The sequence below is a fragment of the Sitophilus oryzae genome, unplaced genomic scaffold (genome assembly GCF_002938485.1).
Source record: "Sitophilus oryzae breed Bouriz unplaced genomic scaffold, Soryzae_2.0 scaffold_1693_pilon_pilon, whole genome shotgun sequence".
Taxonomy (NCBI): Eukaryota; Metazoa; Arthropoda; class Insecta; order Coleoptera; family Curculionidae; genus Sitophilus; species Sitophilus oryzae.
Window position 1 is genome coordinate 1,276,465 of NW_022146383.1, and position 20,763 is coordinate 1,297,227.

The following is a 20,763-nucleotide window of genomic DNA, read 5'->3' on the forward strand; positions in this document are numbered from 1 at the left end:
AAGTCTATATAATGTTAAATAACCCACTCGAGTAAGTTTATTTCCGATCATACGCTGTTGGTATCGATTTGAATAATAGGCTTGCCAATATATCACGTATATAGGATACAATATATCTCTTACATTGATAATTTTCCCGTTATTAATGACATTTTAATCAGAATAATCTAGAGTAATTGGCTGAAATCAAACGGGAATATTTTTTGCTGGCCACCATTATTTCATTTTTATCGAAATTGGCGGTCTCATAAATCCTGAATATATATATGTTTAATACAAATAAAGATAGATGCAATTTTAAATATTGCCGGTAATTTTGGATGAGAAGTAATGATATCGAGTTAGAAAATTAACGTTTTTGTCAGCCAAGTGCAGACAATGAATTTTATAATTTAATTGAAATTTATTTTGACATAATATCTGAAGGAATTAAAGGGGTAGGGGGTTACCACGAATCTTACTAAATCTTACGAGGAAAAAAGGGGGGTTTGGTAAATATCACGTATTTTTTTTCGGGCAAAAAATAGTGTAAAAATGTGAGAAAATTGGATTAATAAAAAGTAAAACATGTTTCTAGATTAAACTATGTCGAAATCTGACATAACTGTTCTATAATTAAAATCCATTAATCGTGATATACTCTGACAGCTTGGACGCTTTCAGATGCATCACCATGCAATCAGTGGAGTCGAAAACTGTGATAGACTGCTGAGAAGCACTGTCCTGGCTGCGCCAAGGCGGGGTCACTCTGTGCTGGGTGCCAGGCCACAGCAATGTGGTGGGCAAGTGGGCAACCAGAAAGCGTTCAAACCCGCTAAAGAAGAGGCCAGAGGAGAGGACGTGGCAGATGATCCATCACAGGAACTACCATCATGGCCAAGCAGCAAGAGACGTGGCAACACAGTGAGGACTGTACTACAGCTCGAAGACTGTGCCTAGTGGTAGATATCAAAAAGACAAAACAACTACTAGAGCATAAAAAGAATCGTCACTGGAAACTGCCCCACGGGGGTAAACTTTGTGAGATGGAAGATTTCCAACGACGACCACTGTTGAGAATGCGAAGAGGAAGAAGAAACATAGAGCACTTGCTGTGCTACTGTCTGGCACTAGAAAACAGACGCTTTAAAACTCTAGGGCACGATTTTGTGGAAAGACTAGAAGAAGCAGCAGAATCCAACATCAGCAACATCGGTAACTTTGCAAAGAGCTGGAAGTGCTTTAACGCAAAGAAAGAATGTGAAGAAGGTTTGGTATAAAATAATACAGGGATTAGACAAGATTCCAAACTCCAGCAATCTATGGATATATCGAAAATGAAGTTCCCAATTCCTTATTGGTTGAAAAATTATGGCACAGTTCAAATTTCACAAGACGAGCTACTGCCAGTGGCGTAACTATCGATGTGCAGTGTGTGCGAAGCACACGGGCCGCATTTCCATATCTGTCATATGCTATCGCGAATCAAGCAGAATCCTTCTGTTTCTGATGAGGATATATATGAAATGGGTCAGGTTCTATACCTTAAATACCCCGATGATATTGCCTATACGATTTCTTCTCAATTACTCTCCTTCAGACAATGTTTCCGAAATAATTTATATGAAATCAATTGAATTTTTGAACTCACTGAATTTATTTTTATTAAAAACCTTTCATCGTCTTCTAGTTTCAGCGAGATTTTAACAGCGTGTCATATTTTTCTCACCATACCTGTTTCTGTGGCATCGGCTGAAGATCTTTTTCCAAATTAAAGCTTGTCAAAAATAATTTAAGAAATACTATGGGCGAAAAACGGTAATCAGCTTTGGCAATTATTTCAATAGAAAATGAAGTTGCCCGTACAATAGACACATTGGTAATATTGTATCAACTTTCGCCCATGCTAAAGCAAGGAAAAAAGAATTTTAACATGTTCATGTTCCTATTTACATTGTTTATTTTAATTTAGTGTTTTGTTTGGTTTGGTTTGGTGGTAAATTTCATAACTGCACTGGGGTTAGCACTGTCCCGGCTGCACCAAGGCGGGGTAGAAAATGAAGTTGCCCGTACAATAGACATTGGTAATATTGTCCAAACCAAACCAAACCAAACTTTCGCCCATGATAAAGCAAGGAAAAAAGAATTTTAACATGTTCATGTTCCTATTTACATTGTTTATTTTAATTTAGTGTTTTGTTGTTGTTTTTTGTTTTGTTTTTATTTATTTTTTTTATTTGATATTTTATATGTTTTGGGTTACATATTCTGTGTTGCAGTAATAAATAATATTATATAAAATTAATTTGATAATGTTATTTCTAACCTAAAAGATGAGTGCATATTATTCAGATTGGTATATAAGTATTGAAATATGTAGGTGTAATAGGGGGCCCGGTAAAATTTTTGCACACAGGCCCGTGAATCTGTTGTTACGCCACTGGCTACTGCTGTACTTCTGTGCGCAAGTAATAAAGGTTTAGAATGGCTAAATCAAAGCGAAGGTGAAAAAGCAGATAATTTTAGTGAACATTTACTGAATGAAGCTTAAAGTTTCATTCAGAACCTCGCAATTAGTGGTATAAATTAGTGCCTGGTTTTAATTAGCGTAGAAGTTTGTTCCTTTAGTTTTGATGGAGGTATTCAGAACGTCAAAATTAGTGGTAGACATTTTCAGTTAGTAGAAAAACTTATCTACTAACTGAATTTCAATGAACCATCGTATTAGCATAATACGTCAAAATTCAAATCAAAATAAAACTCTATTTAGAAGTCAGAACTCGCCATTTTTCGTAGGAAAATCACTAGGAAACTGTCCTTAAACGATACCAATCCGGATATTTACGATTGCTAAGGCCGCTTCCACACTTTAGCTTTCTGCGATGCAAATGGCAATTGATGCGGATTACGCAACACGCGAAAGGCGTGGTTTGATCCGTTGACAAATCGACCCCGACTCCGCCTTATTTCAGCCAGAAGAGTCCAAATGTAAGGGACGGTGAAAGGGACCTAAGGGTTATTGTACTACAGGGTGATTCTAGGAAGGCACTACGCCAAAAAGATAAGATTTATTCCATAATTAGCTCTTTTCTTTGGATGTGTCGTCGTATAATTAAGTTCCTAGTTGTATCATCATCATTCTCAGCTTATTCAACCATTTCCAATTATGTTGTGGCCTTCCTTATGGTAAGGGAGGAGGGATGGTAAGCCCGTTCGTTGTTGGTCGTGTTGAATGGTTTCGGGAACCCGAAAATTTGCTGATAAGAGTACGATTGTTGGTTTTGCAAACAACTGAAACAAAAAGTTGAACAGCTAAACACTGATTTAGCTCTTGATGAGAGATGAGAGATCCGCCTATTTAAATATAAATACAGGGTTATTCACCTCATTCGACACGGAGTATTTTAGCCACACGATTAGATTTTTAGAAATTGTTGAGTAGACATTGATCGAATGTTTTCTCCTTCAGATAAAGTGGCATTCTAGATTTGATTTTGATCGAGTTTCATATAAGTACTCCATGGTAACTTAATTCTTCTGTTGATTTCTGGTAGTAGAGATCCTGAGCTGTATATTAGTTGTCCTAAATATATTCTTCTACTATCGTGAGTATTATGTTATTTATTAGAATGTCTATTCTGTCTACTAGTCCGTTGTACATTACTTTAGTTTTTGCTAAATTTATTTTGAGACTTACTTTATTGCTGGCTATACTTGCTTCATTAATTTGTGCTTGTAGTTCTTCAGGACTATTGGCAAACGGCTTTCTCTTTTGTGTCTCCCTGTCGTACTTCTTTGCCAGTAAATTTGGGAATTCTGGGGTTATGTTATATAGGTATATCATTATTCTTGTATATTATTTTGGCTTCTTTGTATATATTGGAAAGAGTTTCTATCTAAATTGAATATAACGTTATAAATTCATATGTCACTTCCCTAAACAAAAAAAAAATTAAAACATATTAACTTAATATATCTTTCCCTGGACCAATATCTGCGAGATTTATCACAAAACTTGGCTTATTGGACACCCGACGCGCACCTGGCGATTCCTCCATATATCTATCCGGCTCGCGCGTCCAGAAAAATGACTAATAACCCCTAAATACGCCTCTGGGGCTCCTGTATATCGGAGCTTTATACCCCCTGCCCTTCACCTTGGTACAGGGTCGGATCTACTACATTTGCACATAACACTGAAAAAAAAAAGTAATTTTACAAAAAAATATTGATATATTATAGTATTTTTATTAAAAAAACTTGTAAAAAGAAGATATTTTTATATAGTTTCCCCAAAAAATGTAATTTTAGACAATTTATTAATACTAGCGTGTACCCGCGATATCGTTCGCGTCGAATTCATCATTTGTAATGGTGATGATTTAAGCAAAGGAAGAATTTCCATTAACTTGCCAAAAATAAGCTTTTTACGTCAAGCAGTTGAAGCAGAATCGTGGTTAATCAATTACTCAACTTTTTAGAACACAAAAATTTAAAATATGTAAAAAAACAAAATTGATGTGTTTTCGGATTTTCTGAAAAAAAAATTACCCTGGCCGTTATGCCTTGCGGAACGTTTTCGATGGGCCACCCTGTATAGATTTCCATACATGCCACAAATTAGTCATACAGCGATTTTACAAGCAAGTTGTAAAATTAAAGAACTGATGGTAAATTTACTGCAATTAATCTGTGGCGAGAAATAACCATCAATATTGTTATTAAATTCTCAAATTATTTTTTTCAGTGACGTACCTCCAAAAAAATCCTAAATCCGCCCCTCTTTCTGTGTGATTTACGGGGGAAATACAGGCCGTGTTCTGCACTGGTTTCCCCCCTATTTTTATACAACGGCATTTTCCTTTTTTTGGGCCACATGTGTGACTCCGTCGCTCCTGGAACTGTTAATATTCCCCAATTGGAGGTGATAAAATTTCGGAACGTCAGTGTGGAGTTAAGAAATGGGGGTGGGGGGAGAAAAAAATGATCGATCGGGGGGGAATTAGACTCTGGAGAGGGCGAGAGAAGCTTGTGAGAGCGAAAAGTGAAATAAAATCCTGAAAAAAACACACTGATTAATGAAATGATGAATTTGAAAGGTTTTTATTTATTTATCAAATACAAAGCAAACTCGGGCTAACTTCTTACTGCTTAACAGTGACGTGAAGTGTGGTAAGGATGACTGATTGACCCGATGATCTGGAACGAAGAAACCAATCGAGTTTGTGTCATTTTTCTCTAGGTTTTTGTTCGATACAAGAATTTTCTGTGTATTTCATTATCTTTCTAGATTCGAATATGCTATTTTCTTTCTATTTTCCCTTGAAGTTCTATTTTATAATGTCAACTATGTCACTGAAATGGGTACTCGGTGGCGTAGAGGTACAGGCTCTCGTTTACCAATCTCAAGGTAGTGGGTTCGAATTCTATACACCCGGCATTTCATCAGCCGACTGTTTTTATTAAAATAAAAATAGTTTGGGTACCTAGGTCGACTCAGCCTTAAATGAGTACTTGGGATTCACAATCCTGAGGTAATAGTAAGCGGTTGAAGCGTAGTGCTAGCCACATTACTTTCCTTGTATACCGAATGGCTCTAGCATGGCAAGCTGTACCTTGCTACTCCCAAGGTGTTAAACGCTATATACGGGAGCTATTATTATTATTATATCTCATTGAAATGCAGTGAACATCACTTATTACAAATTAGCTATAAGTGTGCGTAACGTCAGCTGTCAGTTGCGGAAGTCCATCTTGTCCGATAGTCAAGCAGCCTTAAGAGCCTATAGAGATTATCTCTTTAGAGATCTTTTATCTTCCTTTGTTTATAGTATTTTGATGTATGTTGTTGCCGTCGTAGATAATTTCTTAGTATATAGATGCTTAAAGTCTTTACTATCTTGTTAGTATTACTTAGATATACCGTGTGGTGCATCGGAACGCGGGACATAGGAAATCCCATGTAAATTTTGAAAAGGTCAAATATTATCTTCCCAGGTAATTTTATGCAAAAATTGCATTAGACTTTTCAGAAGAGGCGTTAAAGTTGAACTGTCGTCCAGAATTTCGTTTTATTTGGAATAGGTATCTAAAAGTTGTTTGCAAAAATCTACCTCAAAAATTACAAAAAAATTATAATACGGTCCAGAGAAATCTACAATTAAAATACCATCATAAATGTGATTTTATCATTGTCAAATTCGATGTCAATTTTTTTTGTTTACAAGAATTTATGTGGTTTGATAAAGGTGGTAAATTTTTTTCTGACTTAGAATGATTATCTACAAAATAATTAGTTGAAGTCAGAATAGTTTTCGCGGTGTATGATTTGTTTGCTGTTCATTACTCGATTACTCGCAGACCTCGTTTTCATACCACATACATCCACAATAATTCAAGGGATAATCGAAATATTTGTAACACAAGGAACTTTATTAAACTATACCTACTAATTAATAAAAAAATTACATAATTCCCCATTCACAGCCAAACAATACCCCAAATGATTGTGAAATTCACACCTCACAATACCCAACTGTTAAGGGGAGAATATTTAGCATTCCACAGAGGTGTCGATTTCAATCCATTTAAACATTTCTGCAATTAATATGCCTATAAAGACAGGTTTTGAGTGTGCTCCATAGAAAGAAGTCGTTAAGCAAAATATCCTGTGATCTTTTCCTAATATATATCAACAAAAACGGGAGTTAATATTTTTCTTTTCTTCCTGTTCAATTATTTTTGTCTTCACACTTCCATGTGCTTAATACCATAATGCCTTTAGTTTCTTTAAACTGTTGACTTATTCGGTATAGGCTTTCCGAAAACTGAGCTGCGAATATATCTAACACAGCGAGAATACTATTTCCAGCAAAATGCCGTTTAACCATCATTATTCAAAGATGCGAACGAAATTCATAATTATTTTATACAAAATTAATGTTTTTTACCTTCAAATTTCTGTAAACAAAATGTGACATGGAATTTGACAATGACAAAATCACATTTTTACTGGTATTTTAATTTTAGCTTTCTCTGGGCCGTATTATAAATTTTACTAATTTGAAGGTAGATTTTTGCAAATAACTTTTAAATGACCATTCCAAATGAAACGAAGTTTTACATAAAAGTACAACTTTAACGCCTCTTCAAGAAAGTATAATACAACTTTTCCATTAAATCATCTGGGGAGATAATATTTGACATATCGTCGGTGAAACGTGATAAACTGCTAAGTCCATTATTCCTAATTTTACAGGAGAGCAAAAAAACGGTACAAAAAAATATGTACACATGTAGGAAGTATTTTGATGCGTTAATATGATAGAGAGATAAAAATTTTATTTGCTGGGGAACAATAAAACTCAATATTTCGTGTTACGTCATTTTTTTCCGACACAATAGGGAGATAGCAGATATTCGTCTTGCAGAAATAAGAAATAAACATATACTTCTGGAGATAGCAAGCTTTATTGTTTGAAATTTTGAAAGTGGAAATGAATATTACCCAAACAGATTTATAAATAATCAATTAAATTTAAAAAATCTGATATTCATAACCATATATTTATAATATCGTCGGTCTAGAAGCAAAACATACCAGTCCAAAAACGAATAAATTTTTAATGAAAATTTTAAAATTTTTGGCATTTTTAAAGAACTGAAGTAGCAGAATTTTGGACTTAATGAATATGAAAATAATTTAAAAATTAAACTTACAATTCTTAGAAGATATGGTAGAATCCTTCCATGCTTATCCTAATTTTTATACAACGGTAGTAGACCGAGCTTGGAAGACAGTGTGTGATTTTAATAAATTTTTATTACTTTTCCCCTTATTTTTTTTAATTTTTATAAAAATTATGTATCATTTACGTGAAAATACGTTGAAAAAAATAAAAGTGATTAGGTATTATGGAAATTATTGTACAAGTAAGTAATGTTATTTAAACTATTTATAGCACGCCGATGAATTGCTCGTATATAGAGAATTTCGTTTTTCCCCTTACCCTTTACGAATACCCCGTATTTACAGAACGGATCGACGCAGGTCGGACTGGCCATATTATATAGATAACTATTAGGGGGGCTTTTAATTCATTAATAATTAATGAGAATTAAGAATAATTATTATTCTTAACAATATTTGCTTTTGCATTGCATTGATTTAGCTTGCATAGGGTAGTTCCCTGATTTCTATACAGGGTGAGTCTTAAATAAGTGCAAATGTGTGCAGGGCTGGTAAATCTCGATAAAAGAAACATATTTATATATATATTTTCTCTTTACCGTTTTTTTTTAAATAAATCCAAAACAACCGAGTTATTTCACTTTTAAAATTTCCAATTTTTTGCTATAATTTTGAGAATCATTGGATTTTCGTTCTTGTAAATTTAATCTACTACCTATGTTACCATATTACAAACAAAGTATGTTTTTAAACTAAAAATTTAAAAAAATCCTAATTTTTTTTTAAATTCCAAATTTAAAAAAAAAAAATTCGCGCAAAAAACCTCATAATCGTGTTTCTTGGGTCGAAACATACTACTCTAAAAATATTTGCACTTATTTAAGATTCACCCTGCATATAATAGGCGAGAATAAATACCCAAGCGTAAGGCGAAAAAATACGCGAAAAAAACATACTAGCCCCTCCTTACATTGCCACCCAGGCCCCTTTGGCCTAGTGCGACCCTGGATCGACGTACTGTACTAGAAAAATATACGACTAAGAATCTGTGTGTTTGCTTTAGCGTGGTCGTAACGAAAATTACGGAGACAGCAGTATTTCGGTGGCTATTTCAGATCACTAGGAGTTAGCAGATATTATTGAGTTAAAATAAAAAATTTTCTTTAATGGGAAAAAATATCTTTGCTTTCCCTACTTATAGAGTATTTTTTTCTCTTTCTAATGGTATAAAAAAACTTATTAACGTAAAAAATGGAGTTAGCAGGTTTTCACGTTTCACTTACAATATTCAAAATTAACATGGGATTACCTGTGTCCTGTGTTCCGATGCACCACACGGTATATAGACTCCAATAAGACCCATTCTTCAATGTTGGTTTATTTGTGTTTATTAATTTTCTCTTTGAAACAAAAGTGAGTTTATCCTACTCTGTTACTGTACATTTTCTTCCTTTTGATCGCAACTCATGCTGATACTCCAGCCGATTTTTCTCGCCTATAAAAGGCGAATATATCTCTCCAGCTACCGAGAAAAAAGCGATACTAAATGATAATATAATCGCAGAAACAGCCGTCGATTTGCTTGGAAAATACGGGAACAGTGTAGTATTCCTCCCTCAAGTCGTGCCCTTAGCAAAATGGGCGTCGTTCCTAGCATCTGGCGCCTCTCCTGTAAATCATATTTCGCAAGGCAGAAACACGAAAAAAACTGGGGGGAAACAATAAGAAACTAGGAGGGAGGGTATATATGATATACAGGGTGTGCTTTAAATAGGTGCAAGTATTTTAAAGGATGTTTTTCTTTAGTGTCTTGTATTTGCTTATTATTTTCAAATATTTTAGTGGACAATATACAGGGTGGTGCGTATTGTATTCCGAAAACTTTGGCAGCATATTCTGCATATAAAAATAAGTAAAAACGTTATAAATATATAAATGTATGCCCTAAAATGCTTAGTTTCGGAGATACAGGGTGTAGAAGTTTCATTTTTATTTCGATTTTTTCAAATAATTTCTGAAGTAACGTCAATATTTAGATGAAATTTGGTATCCGGTTTTTTTTTGACATGAGAAGTTTGATTTTGATGTCAATATGACTTCTATTTGTAGGGGGCGCCACTTACATGTGTTTTAACGGTTTTGTAGTGTATAGAACTACTGAGTAAACTAATATGCATTCCTATAATTTTCTACGTAAAAAACGTCTCTTGGTAAAAATCGCTACGAGCAACCGTTCTCAAGACATGCTTAGGAAACTCTGATTGAAGTGACAGGTTGTAGCCGAAGGTCCAGTACTAGATGCTCGAGAGGGCGCAATTAGCAAAAAAAAAATACAAAATTTAAAATTTTATCTGTTTTTGCCTGGCTTTTACCGTCAAATGTAAAATTTAACCTGTCAACCACGGGGGTCTCACTATGGGAAAACAGGCAACAGTCAAATTTAAACGTGCCAGGACCAACAACAAAGAAAGCAACATCTGCCAGGCATTGGCTTTCTTTGTCACTCACATTGCTTAAATCATGATACCGCGGCCATTTTGTCAACAAAGAAGCTGGCCGGGCTGTCCTGGCAAGTGATATAAAACAATTTTGCTTTTTTACAATATTAAATTACCATTTGGATGTATTTAATGCGATTATTCAGTTAACTGGTAAGTCAGAAATTACACACAAATACTTTATTCGTAAATACAACTAAGATGTAAACGTATTTTTGTATTTTTAGATTTCAACTCTTGCAAAGACCCGCCGATAGAACTTGCCTGGCAGCGTACCTGTTTAATTAAACGTATTATTTCCTGATAATAATATCAAAACACGTAAGTACCTCTATAATTTATGATGAAAAATGATTTTGATTATGTTTTATATTATTTAAATACTTTATAACCTCAAATAATAGTAAGATCCTTGTTTATATCGCACAGCCCGTTCAAAACTGTATTGTCTTCAAAAAATGTTTACAGAACAAACAATTATTACAAAAACAATGTCCTTTTAATCTGATTTATACCTCAGAAGGATGCCAGTTAAATTTTTATTAAATCAACATTACATTATTTGGCCATTAATATGCAAAAAGGAGCATATTGCGTTAACTTAAATTTTCTTTTACTTCTCCTGACAATGTTCTCTATATTCTCTATTTTGAGTTAGTAAACTTTTGAACGGGATGTGCGATATATAAAATACATAATATATCCAAGGGTATGATCTGATAAAAGTATTTTTTGATGCATTTTTTGGTTGTTTATGCACATTGGCTTGGTTTATGTTTTATTCAGCTTATATTTATTTGGTATAACAGTTTTTTTTGCCTTTGGAATGGCATGCATTGAGGCTAGATAGTGTTTCATTAGACCATTAAAGAAATTTAAATTAGCATATATTTTTTGTGATGTTAGTGTGTTATCATGATACAGGTAGTTGTATCATAGTGCCTTATGCATGTTATTTACCTATTATATACTTATGTATTATCAGTAAATAGATGATAATATACTACTAAAATGTCTTTTTAATAGTATGTTTATCTGTCCAATTCACTAGTTATTTGCAAAATGTATTTTGAACTAATTTAAGTCATTAATTGATCATCTTTCTTTTTCAGGTTCCGGGATATTCTTTTTCATTGTTAAAAAATATATATATTTCAATATTATTGTAATATAAATCGCAGCTCTAAAAAATAAATGATATGTTTACTAATGTGTAATTTATTTACTATGAATTTTCTCTGAAAATAACAAGTCTTTAATAATAATATTGATTTGCTGTGTAAAGTTAATAGACATATTTTTTAATACATTAAATTATATTAAAGTAATAAAAAATATGTTTATTAACTTTAAACAGTAAGTCAGTGATACTTATAAAAGTATTTTTTAAAAAATTTCCCCTCTTTTAAGCCCCGCCCCTCCAATTCCCCTCAATTTAGCTAGTACTGCCAGGCGACACCAGGTAGCGTCTGTTTCCATTTTTTAACATGAAGTTAGCATTTCTTTAATGTACCTATTCTCTGCTGTCAACAGTTGTCAATTTATATTTTATTTTGCCCGTTATCCGTAGATCGTGTTTTAAATTTGTTTTTGATTTTTATACGGCTCTGTTCTTGTGTTTTTTCATATTTTTTAACTGTAGACAGTGGTTTTTAAGTGTTGCGTTACTGGCTGGTAAGAATTAAAAAGATACCCAAATGCATATGTTTCCGAAGGATCAAATAGTAAGTGTTAACACGTGTTACATAGTATAAACCAAGATAGTTTCCCTTCCATTAAGATTGTTAATTAATTGTAAAATAGGTTGCCCTAATTGTTATAGATCTAGACATATTTTATTATTATAATGTTTTGCATTGTTTTTCTTATTATATTCAGTTCAATAAAGATGGTTTCTTATAGTTTTTTTGTGTTTTTCATATATCCTTTTGTCATTTTAACTTAAATCCATTTATTCGAGTAAATTGGTTTTTTCTTGAATCGATTTACATGAATAAATGGGAAAATCCGAAAAAAATAGAAACTACTCGTTCTAATTTTATGTTTTATTTCGTTACTAGATCCACGAGATGGCGCCACCGCTCGGTCCGAACAAAATGTATTGAATTTCCTATCTATTTTATATTATATAGTATCTTATCTATGTCTCAAGATCTATTGAGAATGAAAATAGTCAATACATGTCATTATTGAAAAAAAAAAACTTGTTGAGTAACTGAAATTATAAATTTGGGAACTTTTTGTTATTTTAAATTAATCATAATTTTTCCATCCAAAAAACGATGATAAAACAGTTTCTGTTGAACTTTTGGCACAAAAACATTTCAAATTGATGATTTCAGTCTAATAACTATTTAATTTACATTTTTAATTTATGTCAATGATGACAGGTATTTATAATTTCGATTCAAAATATCCCGAGGACCATTACTTGTAACAATTTTTACCAAGAGACCTTTTTTACATAATTGTATATTTGCGCGATTGTATATTTTTTACTCAGTAGTTTTATACAGGTACAGACGAAAAATGATCACTCTTCAAACCAGTTAAAAATATGTAGGTGGCGCCCTCTATAACTAGGAGTCATATTGACATCAAAATCAAATTTGTCATATCAAAAACTACCAGAATTTTCATCCAAATATTCACGTTACCTACTTCGGAAATTATTTGGAAAAATTCGAAATAAAAAATGAAACTGCTATGCCCTGTATCTCCGAAATTAAGCATTTTAGGACATACATCTATACGAACTTTTTTACTTATTTTTATATGCAGAATATATTTCCGAATTTTCTGGAAAACAATACGGACCACTCTGTAGATATTCTTTTTACAATACTATGCATACTCAATCAATCGCTCAAAAACGAAACATTTTGATATTAAATGCACATAAATTATTTACCTAATATATTCATATTTTTCTAGAACTATGTAATATCAAAACAACGATTCTCTGCCTGTAATATTTTATCTAGATTACCAGCAATCTATCGTTCGCGCGATATTTATGATCAACCATTTATTACTGGGATGATATTTTCAAATAAATAACGGATTGAAGAATTTTGGTTTTTCGGGTTATTAGGCCGTCGTCGGTTAGAATTGCTTCCTAACGTTTCGCTAGCACGAGTGGCTAGCATCTTCAGAGGTGTGTTTGCTCCGATTGCTCACACTAGACTGATGCCTCCGCGTCGGCGTAGCGCGTATTTATGCGTCGGCGGAGGGGGCGTGGCTCCTGCTGATGCCAGTTGCAGAAAGTTTTTTCTTCCCAGAACGGCTGCTACTTCTGTGCCTGCTTGATTGGTCATCAGATATAGCTGGAGCCAGATTCTGTTAAGGTGCCGATTTTCGTGGTTCACTGTTCGAGTATTCCAGATGTTTGTGGACTTCAACAGCTTCCGACTGCTGTCCAGCCCACCGAGCGCCTGCAGTAAACGTTTGTAGCTACCCTCAGGAGGACAATGGCATCTCGGTGATCTTGCAGAGATCTTACCGCCGTCCTGTTGTCCCATTGCCTGCTTCCAGCCAATCTGGACCGGTCCTCCAGTCGAGACCCGGGAAACAAGGAAGCCCAATCGATGCCTCATTGGCCGTCGTTTAGTGCCGCTTCCTTTGTTCACATTGGCAAGAAAAGCGTTTTATTTAAATGACCGCTGACTTCTCTGTTTGCTAATCTGCAGTTTCTCTTGTGTTCCCGTAAGTCTCGTTCCTACTGAGCGTTTGGTGGTTCAATATACGCTACCGCAGAACAAGGTATACGGTAGATCCTGCAGAGGATAATGGTTCTCTTTTGTCTTTTTGTAAGCAGTCCCTTGTTTGCGGTGCACGGTTCAGCAGATGGTTGTTGACGGCAGTGATCAAAGCGTTGAGCACTTTCGACAGTTATCGGTGAGCTGGGAAACACATGGTAGGAAGCCCTGCCGAATGAGCTTTTCAAACAGTCGAGTCAGGTCTCGCTAACCATATTAGGTACCAGCGGTCGCCTTTATTCTAAACATAGGGTTCCATTGGCAAGAATCTTTTATTGCCGATTCCACTTCTGTTTGTTGTGCTGCCGTTGTCCTTAAGCACAGATACGTGCATGCCCTGATTTGACAGATCCATGTTTCCGTGCTGCCCAGCCTCGCGGTCGGCTATTACGATGTCAGGGTTCAGTTCCATGCCTTTTGCTTTTGACCAGCGCTGCAGTCCTTCACATGTAGAGTTTGTTGCCGTAGCTGTTGGGATTGTCGAGTCGCTGTTGTGGCGATCTGAAAGCACTATCGGTTTGCTTTGCGACTTTGGTAGTTCAGGTTGAGCTTCCGAGTTAATACTTGATTTCTCAGATGCCCCGGGAGAGGAGGCCTGATGAGCCCAGCAGCCGACACCAAGGCAGATTCTCGCACCCCAGCCTGGGGCTCAGTTTTTGCGAAGCAGCAGGACTCTATAGACTTATTTTCAGTGTCAGCATTTTCATCACCTGCCTTAGTCAGTATTCTTCGTTGACAAGCACATTTCCTGAGACCTGATGGTTACTTCGTAGTTCTCAATATGTTGAATATAGAACTGCTAAGGCTCCGCAAAAAGTAATCTGTCTAGGGAAGAACATCAGGCTCTAAAATCGCTGAATGCTGACAGCGACATTCTGGTCTTACCGGCAGACAAGGGGAAATGCTACGGTAGTAATGAAAGCTGAGGATTATAGGTCCAAAATCGAGGATCTACTGGAGCCCCAGACTTACAAGTTACATTGAAGAAGGATCTTACTGCCTTAATTTCGTCAGAAACACCAACAGACTCATCAAGGCCTCCTCACTCCCCGGAACATCTGAAATCAAAATTAATTAATCCCGGAAGCTCAACCACCACGCCTTTATGGACTACCAAAATTCATAAAGCTAGTGTCCCACTTACCATGAAGTGTCAAGGTGGTTCCAGTTTATATCTTTTTGGCTTTTGGACGAAATGCGTGTGAGTCCTTCACATAAGTTTGTGTTATGACTTTCGGTTGTAGGATCGTAGTCAAGTATTTGCCCTTTAAGTTGTAAATAGGCGATCCTGCAGGAGCACTCACTATCGGTCTAAGTGGGACACTAACTTTATGAATTTTTTGGTAGTCCATAAAGGCGGTGGTTAGGCTTCGAGTTAATTATTTTGATTTCAGATGTTCCGGGGTAGAGGCCTTGTGGAAGCTAGTGTCCCACTTAGACCGATAGTGAGTGCTCCAGGATCGCCTACTTACAACTTAGCTAAATACTTGACTACGATCCTACAACCGAAAGTCGGCAACACAAACTCTTATGTGAAGGACTCAACGCATTTCGTCCAAAAGCTAAAAGATATAAAACTGGAACCATCTGACATCATGGTAAGCTTCGATGTGGTATCTCTATTCACGAGAGTACCCCTAGGCGAGTCAATGGATCTAATCAAGGAATCATTCCCACCTGACATCGCGGAGCTCTTCCGAGTGTGTCTGACTGGTAGCTATTTCTTATGGAACGGCAATTACTACGAACAAACAGAAGGTGTCGCAATGGGTAGCCCAATCAGCCCAATAATTGCTAATTTCTTTATGGAGAGATTTGAAGAAAAAGCGCTAGAGTCATCCGTTCTGAAGCCCGCTGTATGGTTTCGTTATGTGGACGATACATTTGTGGTTTGGAAACATGGACGTGACAGCCTAGATGACTTCCTTCATCACCTTAATTCGCAGAGCCCGAGCATAAAATTTACCATGGAAACCGAAGTAAACAACCAACTGGCCTTCCTCGATGTGCTTGTCAAGAGAAATGGCGACCTTTTGGATCACACCGTGTATCGAAAACCCACTCATACAGACCGGTACTTACACAAACTATCAAATCACCATCCAAGCCAAAAACAGGGGATTATCGGAACATTAGCAAATAGGGCAAGACGTATCTGTGCTAATGAACACATCCAAGAGGAACTAAGTCATTTAAATAAAGCCTTTCTTGCCAATGGCTATAATGACAGAGAAATAAAGGCGGCGCTGGCACCTAGGCAGAGGAGACCTGACGCCAATGAACAGGAAAACATCATTAATAAGGCCTTCCTTCCATATGTTTCCCAGGTCACCGATAGGATTGGTAAAGTCTCAAGAAGCATAACATCAAAACCATATACAAACCTACCCGGAAAATAAGGGACTGCTTAAGACCAGCCAAAGACAAAAGAGAACCATTATCGTCTGCAGGGATCTACCGTATACCTTGTTCCTGCGGTAGCGTATATATTGGAACTACCAAACGCTCAGTAGGAACGAGACTTACGGAACACAAGAGAAACTGCAGATTAGGGCAAACAGAGAAGTCAGCTGTAGCAGAACATGCTCCAAGAGATGGTGACTACAAAATCCAATTCGAAGACACCCAAGTCATTACCACAACATCTGGATATCATCCTCGTCTGGTCAGAGAAGCTGTTGAAATTCACAAACATCCAAATAAGGAAGGAAGAAACTTTCTACCTTAACAGAATTTGGCATCCAGCTATATCTAGGACCAAAGTAGCAGCACAGAGAAGTAGACCAGTTTCGGAAGAACTACCATCCGAACAAGCCACGCCCAATACGCCGACGCGGAGGCATCAGTCTAGTGTTAGCAGTCGGAACAACATGCCTCTGAAGATGCTAGCCACTCGTGCTAGCGAAACGTTAGGAAGCAATTCTAACCGACGACGGCCTAATAACCCGAAAAACCAAAATTCTTCAAACGATGGCCGCGAAAGCCTAAACTACTACATTAAATAACGGATTGTTCTAGACTGCGAGCCTTTAAACAAATAGATAACTGCAGTCGTTAAACGAATTACATATACGCAAATACGATGCATCAGCGATATAAGCAATACAAATTACACCTGCATAGGTTGACTGCTATTATTGAGTAGTAACATCTTTCTTTAATTTTAAACCCATGGTATCACAACCTAACACTAATTTGTGTATATTTACTCCAATGGTATCACAACATAACATAACCTAACCAGATTTTTAATTTGTTCTTCTCTTATAGATTAAACAATAAAATAATAGGCAGCTCTACGCCGAGAAATTAACTGAGTATAATAAGGAGATTAGAAGGGCAAAGCGGCCTGACTTCAGATGCTTTTGCGAAAATATCACTTCAACTACGTATGCAGCTAGGCTACACAAAGCTATGGCCAAGAGTGGGCCCATCCCCAACATGTCACTTAAGAAACCTGACGGAAGCTACACGGAAGGAGATGAAGAGAGAGCTAACCTCCTACTTCATACACACTTTCCAGGTAGCATATCTATTGATACGCATAAGTAGCTCTGACCGAACCCCACAATCCTCGCAGGGAAGACTGAGAGACGGCCAAGCTAGTAATAGCAGAACAAAAACTGAAATGGGCTATTGACACCTTTCAGCCTTATAAAACAGCAGGAATAGATGGGATTTTTCCTGCCCTTCTAAAGAAGGGTCAGGAAATAGCTACACTCCATCTATTAAACATTACAAGAAGAGCGAAAGTCATCTTCATACCCAAAATAGGCAAAACTGACTGGGCTAGCCCCAAATCAGTTAGGCCTATTAGTCTCACATCGTTCATATTAAAAACGATGGAGAAAGTAGTAGACAACCATATTAGAGTAAATCATCTACAGGTTAAACCACTGCACGATAGTCAGCATGCATATAGAGCGGGCAGATCCACAGAAACTGCTCTGTACCAGTTAACTGAGCTAATACAGGCTAGCCTGGATAGCAAAGAAACAGCACTTTGTGTCTTGTTGGACATTGCAGGGGCGTTTGACAATATACCTCACAAGGTGGTCAAACGATCTCTTGAAACAAGAGGGGTGAACAGTACGATATTTCGCTGGTTTTGGGAAATGCTTCAACACGAACAGCAGAGGCTGAGATAGGTACCAAAACTGTAGTTGTTAAAACAACGCAAGGAACTCCACAAGGTGGAGTGACCTCCCCCCTACTGTGGAGCTTGGTAGTGGATGAACTACTGGAAGAATTAACTCTAGCGGGAATACACTGCATAGGGTACGCAGATGACATAGTCATCATTGCACAGGGGAAACATGAAGGCACCCTGTGTGATATTATCCAAAGAGGATTCCGCATCGCTGAGAGATGGTGCAGGACTGTCGGGCTGAGTATTAACTCAGATAAAACCGCAGTAGTGCCATTCACCAGAAAGCGAAGTTTGAAAAACTTGAAAAGAATCCATCTAGATGGAAAGGAAATACTGCCATCACAGGAAGTGAAATATCTGGGAATAACCCTGGATAGTAAACTTCTCTGGAACAGGCATATTAAGAACATTACCAGCAAAGCCACAAAGGCTCTCATGATATGCAGAAGACTGGCGGGAAATAGGTGGGGCTGCGCCCCTAACATTTTGCGCTGGATGTATACCATGATAGTAAGACCCATGATTACTTATGGAGCAGTTGCTTGGTATACAAAACTAGAGCAACGTACAGCAAGGCAAACCCTGTGCAAAGTACAGAGACTGGCATGTATCTGCATCACAGGTGCCATGAGAACATGTCCAACAGCAGCAATGGAGGTCATTCTAGACCTAACACCACTGCACATCGTCGTCGGTAGTTATGCCAATGCGACAATGATTAGAATGGTCATTGACGGAAACAGTAATGGGAGAATTTTCAGGTCAGGGGCTTGGAACACCCTCAAAAAGAAAATTCCACTTCTCCAACTCCCAGTGGATGACATACCAAGAATTTACAATTTTGAGAAACACCTCACTGTAGTATTGAGTAATAAAAAGGATTGGAAGAAAGAAACGCTTACTCAGCATATAAAAGACCATACCATCGTGGTATACTGATGCTACCAAAACCAAAGCAGGGACAGGGATAGGAGTATTTGGGCCGAAAACTAAATACTCCGAACCAATGGGCACAGAACCCAGTATTCTTCAGGCAGAAACTTACGCTATCGAAAGATGCGTACAATTTATCTTAGATAGGAACTATCGAAAACAGGAAATTGCCATCCTATCCGATAGTCAAGCAGCACTTAACACGATCAACTCAGTAACCGTCAATTCGAAGTTGGTCAAAGAATGCCTAGAGAAGCTCAACAAATTAGGCAAAGAAAATAAAGTCAAAACTTTTTTGACTCTGGGTGCCTGCTCACCAAGGGATAGAAGGCAATGAAAAAGCAAATGATCTAGCTAGAAAAGGAGCGAACACTCCACTAACTGGACCAGAACCGTTCTGTTTTCCAAACGGGAACCAACTGAAAGCGGAACTGAAGAATCTGGAAGACTCCATCCGTAACTTGGAATGGGCGTCGACCAACGGTCTAAGACACTCGAAAAAGTTCCTTAGAACTTATGACCGATAAAAATCAAAGGTTTTCCTTGATTTAAGTAAAAACAATCTTCGGATTGTCACACTGTCTCCTCAACGAACACCTCAGTAGGCTGAAACAGAGAAACAACGGCAAATGCAGATTTTGTGGGGAAAATGGGGAAACACCAGAACACCTTATCACTGAGTGCGCCGAGACGACGACCATTCGTGCCATGAACCTTGGTACGTCTGATGTCGAGGATGGAGAGCTGGCCTCTGTGGAGCCGTCTCAGATACTGGCTTTTCTTAGAGCCCTGAGACTGTATGATGAGTTATAACTCGTTATAACTCAAGAAAGGGGAACACACAATAGATCTATAAGGTTGCGGTGATTAACTCCCCTCCTAAACATTCTACATTCTATAGATTAAACGCAATAATAATTGAAAATTTGAAGTTTGTGAGACTTCTAGAAGTACCTTAGAATTTTGGTAATTTTGGCAAAATTAAAGAACTTCTATCAGCGATAATTAATAAACTAGAAAGTACAATTATTAGATATATTGAAAATTTAGCCAGTTGTACTATGTCCTCTTGGTCAGTAATAATTAAGATTCTTGCTCTTTATAATTATAAAATTAATAAATTTATTTCACTATAATAATAAAACACACATTATAGAAAACTGTCAATTAGACCCTTACTTTTTCTGACCTACGTCTCATTATTTTTTATTGCCCTTCTTCATCCGAGTACAACAGGCAATAAAACATCAGCACGTTTACGCTCAAAAAGGCACCCAGGAAAACCTATAAACCATTTTTTTGACAGCGGATTCTGGTGGTATAGGGTGAGACACACGCGACACTGGTTTCATTAAGATTCGCCAAAGGGGGCGACACTTTCAATGGTTGTAATTGTCAGGCCGCGTGTGCGTATGTATTGGGCCCTCTGGGGTTGAATTTTCGTAAGTCTCGGTAAAGGCGTAAGAATTAAGCGCCATTGGTTATGCCATTAGTTTCGATGAGAAGAATATTTTTTACCTAAATAACATAAATTGGACAGAAAATGTAATAAACCCCACAATTGCGGTGGCTGCAATAACCAGGTAGTTCCATTTTAATAAATTTGTGGGAAATCGAAAAAGAGCTGCTCGGTTCTTGTTGCAAACCGAGAGCAAGGCAGCTCCAACTAACGTCGCCATTTATGTACTGTTATATTGAGAGAACGGATTGTTACAGGAAACGATCGGTCAATTTTTTTAAAAGATAGTTCATTAA

At 36.8% G+C, this 20,763-nt stretch overlaps 1 protein-coding gene across 1 annotated transcript; it reads left to right on the forward strand.

Annotated features, from left to right (window-relative positions):
* The first annotated feature begins 1,058 nt into the window (after positions 1–1,058).
* On the forward strand, positions 1,059–16,653 carry LOC115881004. The gene is made up of 3 exons (XM_030898354.1): positions 1,059–1,253; positions 15,320–16,268; positions 16,376–16,653. Exons 1-3 carry the CDS (start codon positions 1,059–1,061, stop codon positions 16,651–16,653), a joined length of 1,422 nt encoding a protein of 473 aa, XP_030754214.1.
* The last annotated feature ends 4,110 nt before the right edge of the window (positions 16,654–20,763 follow it).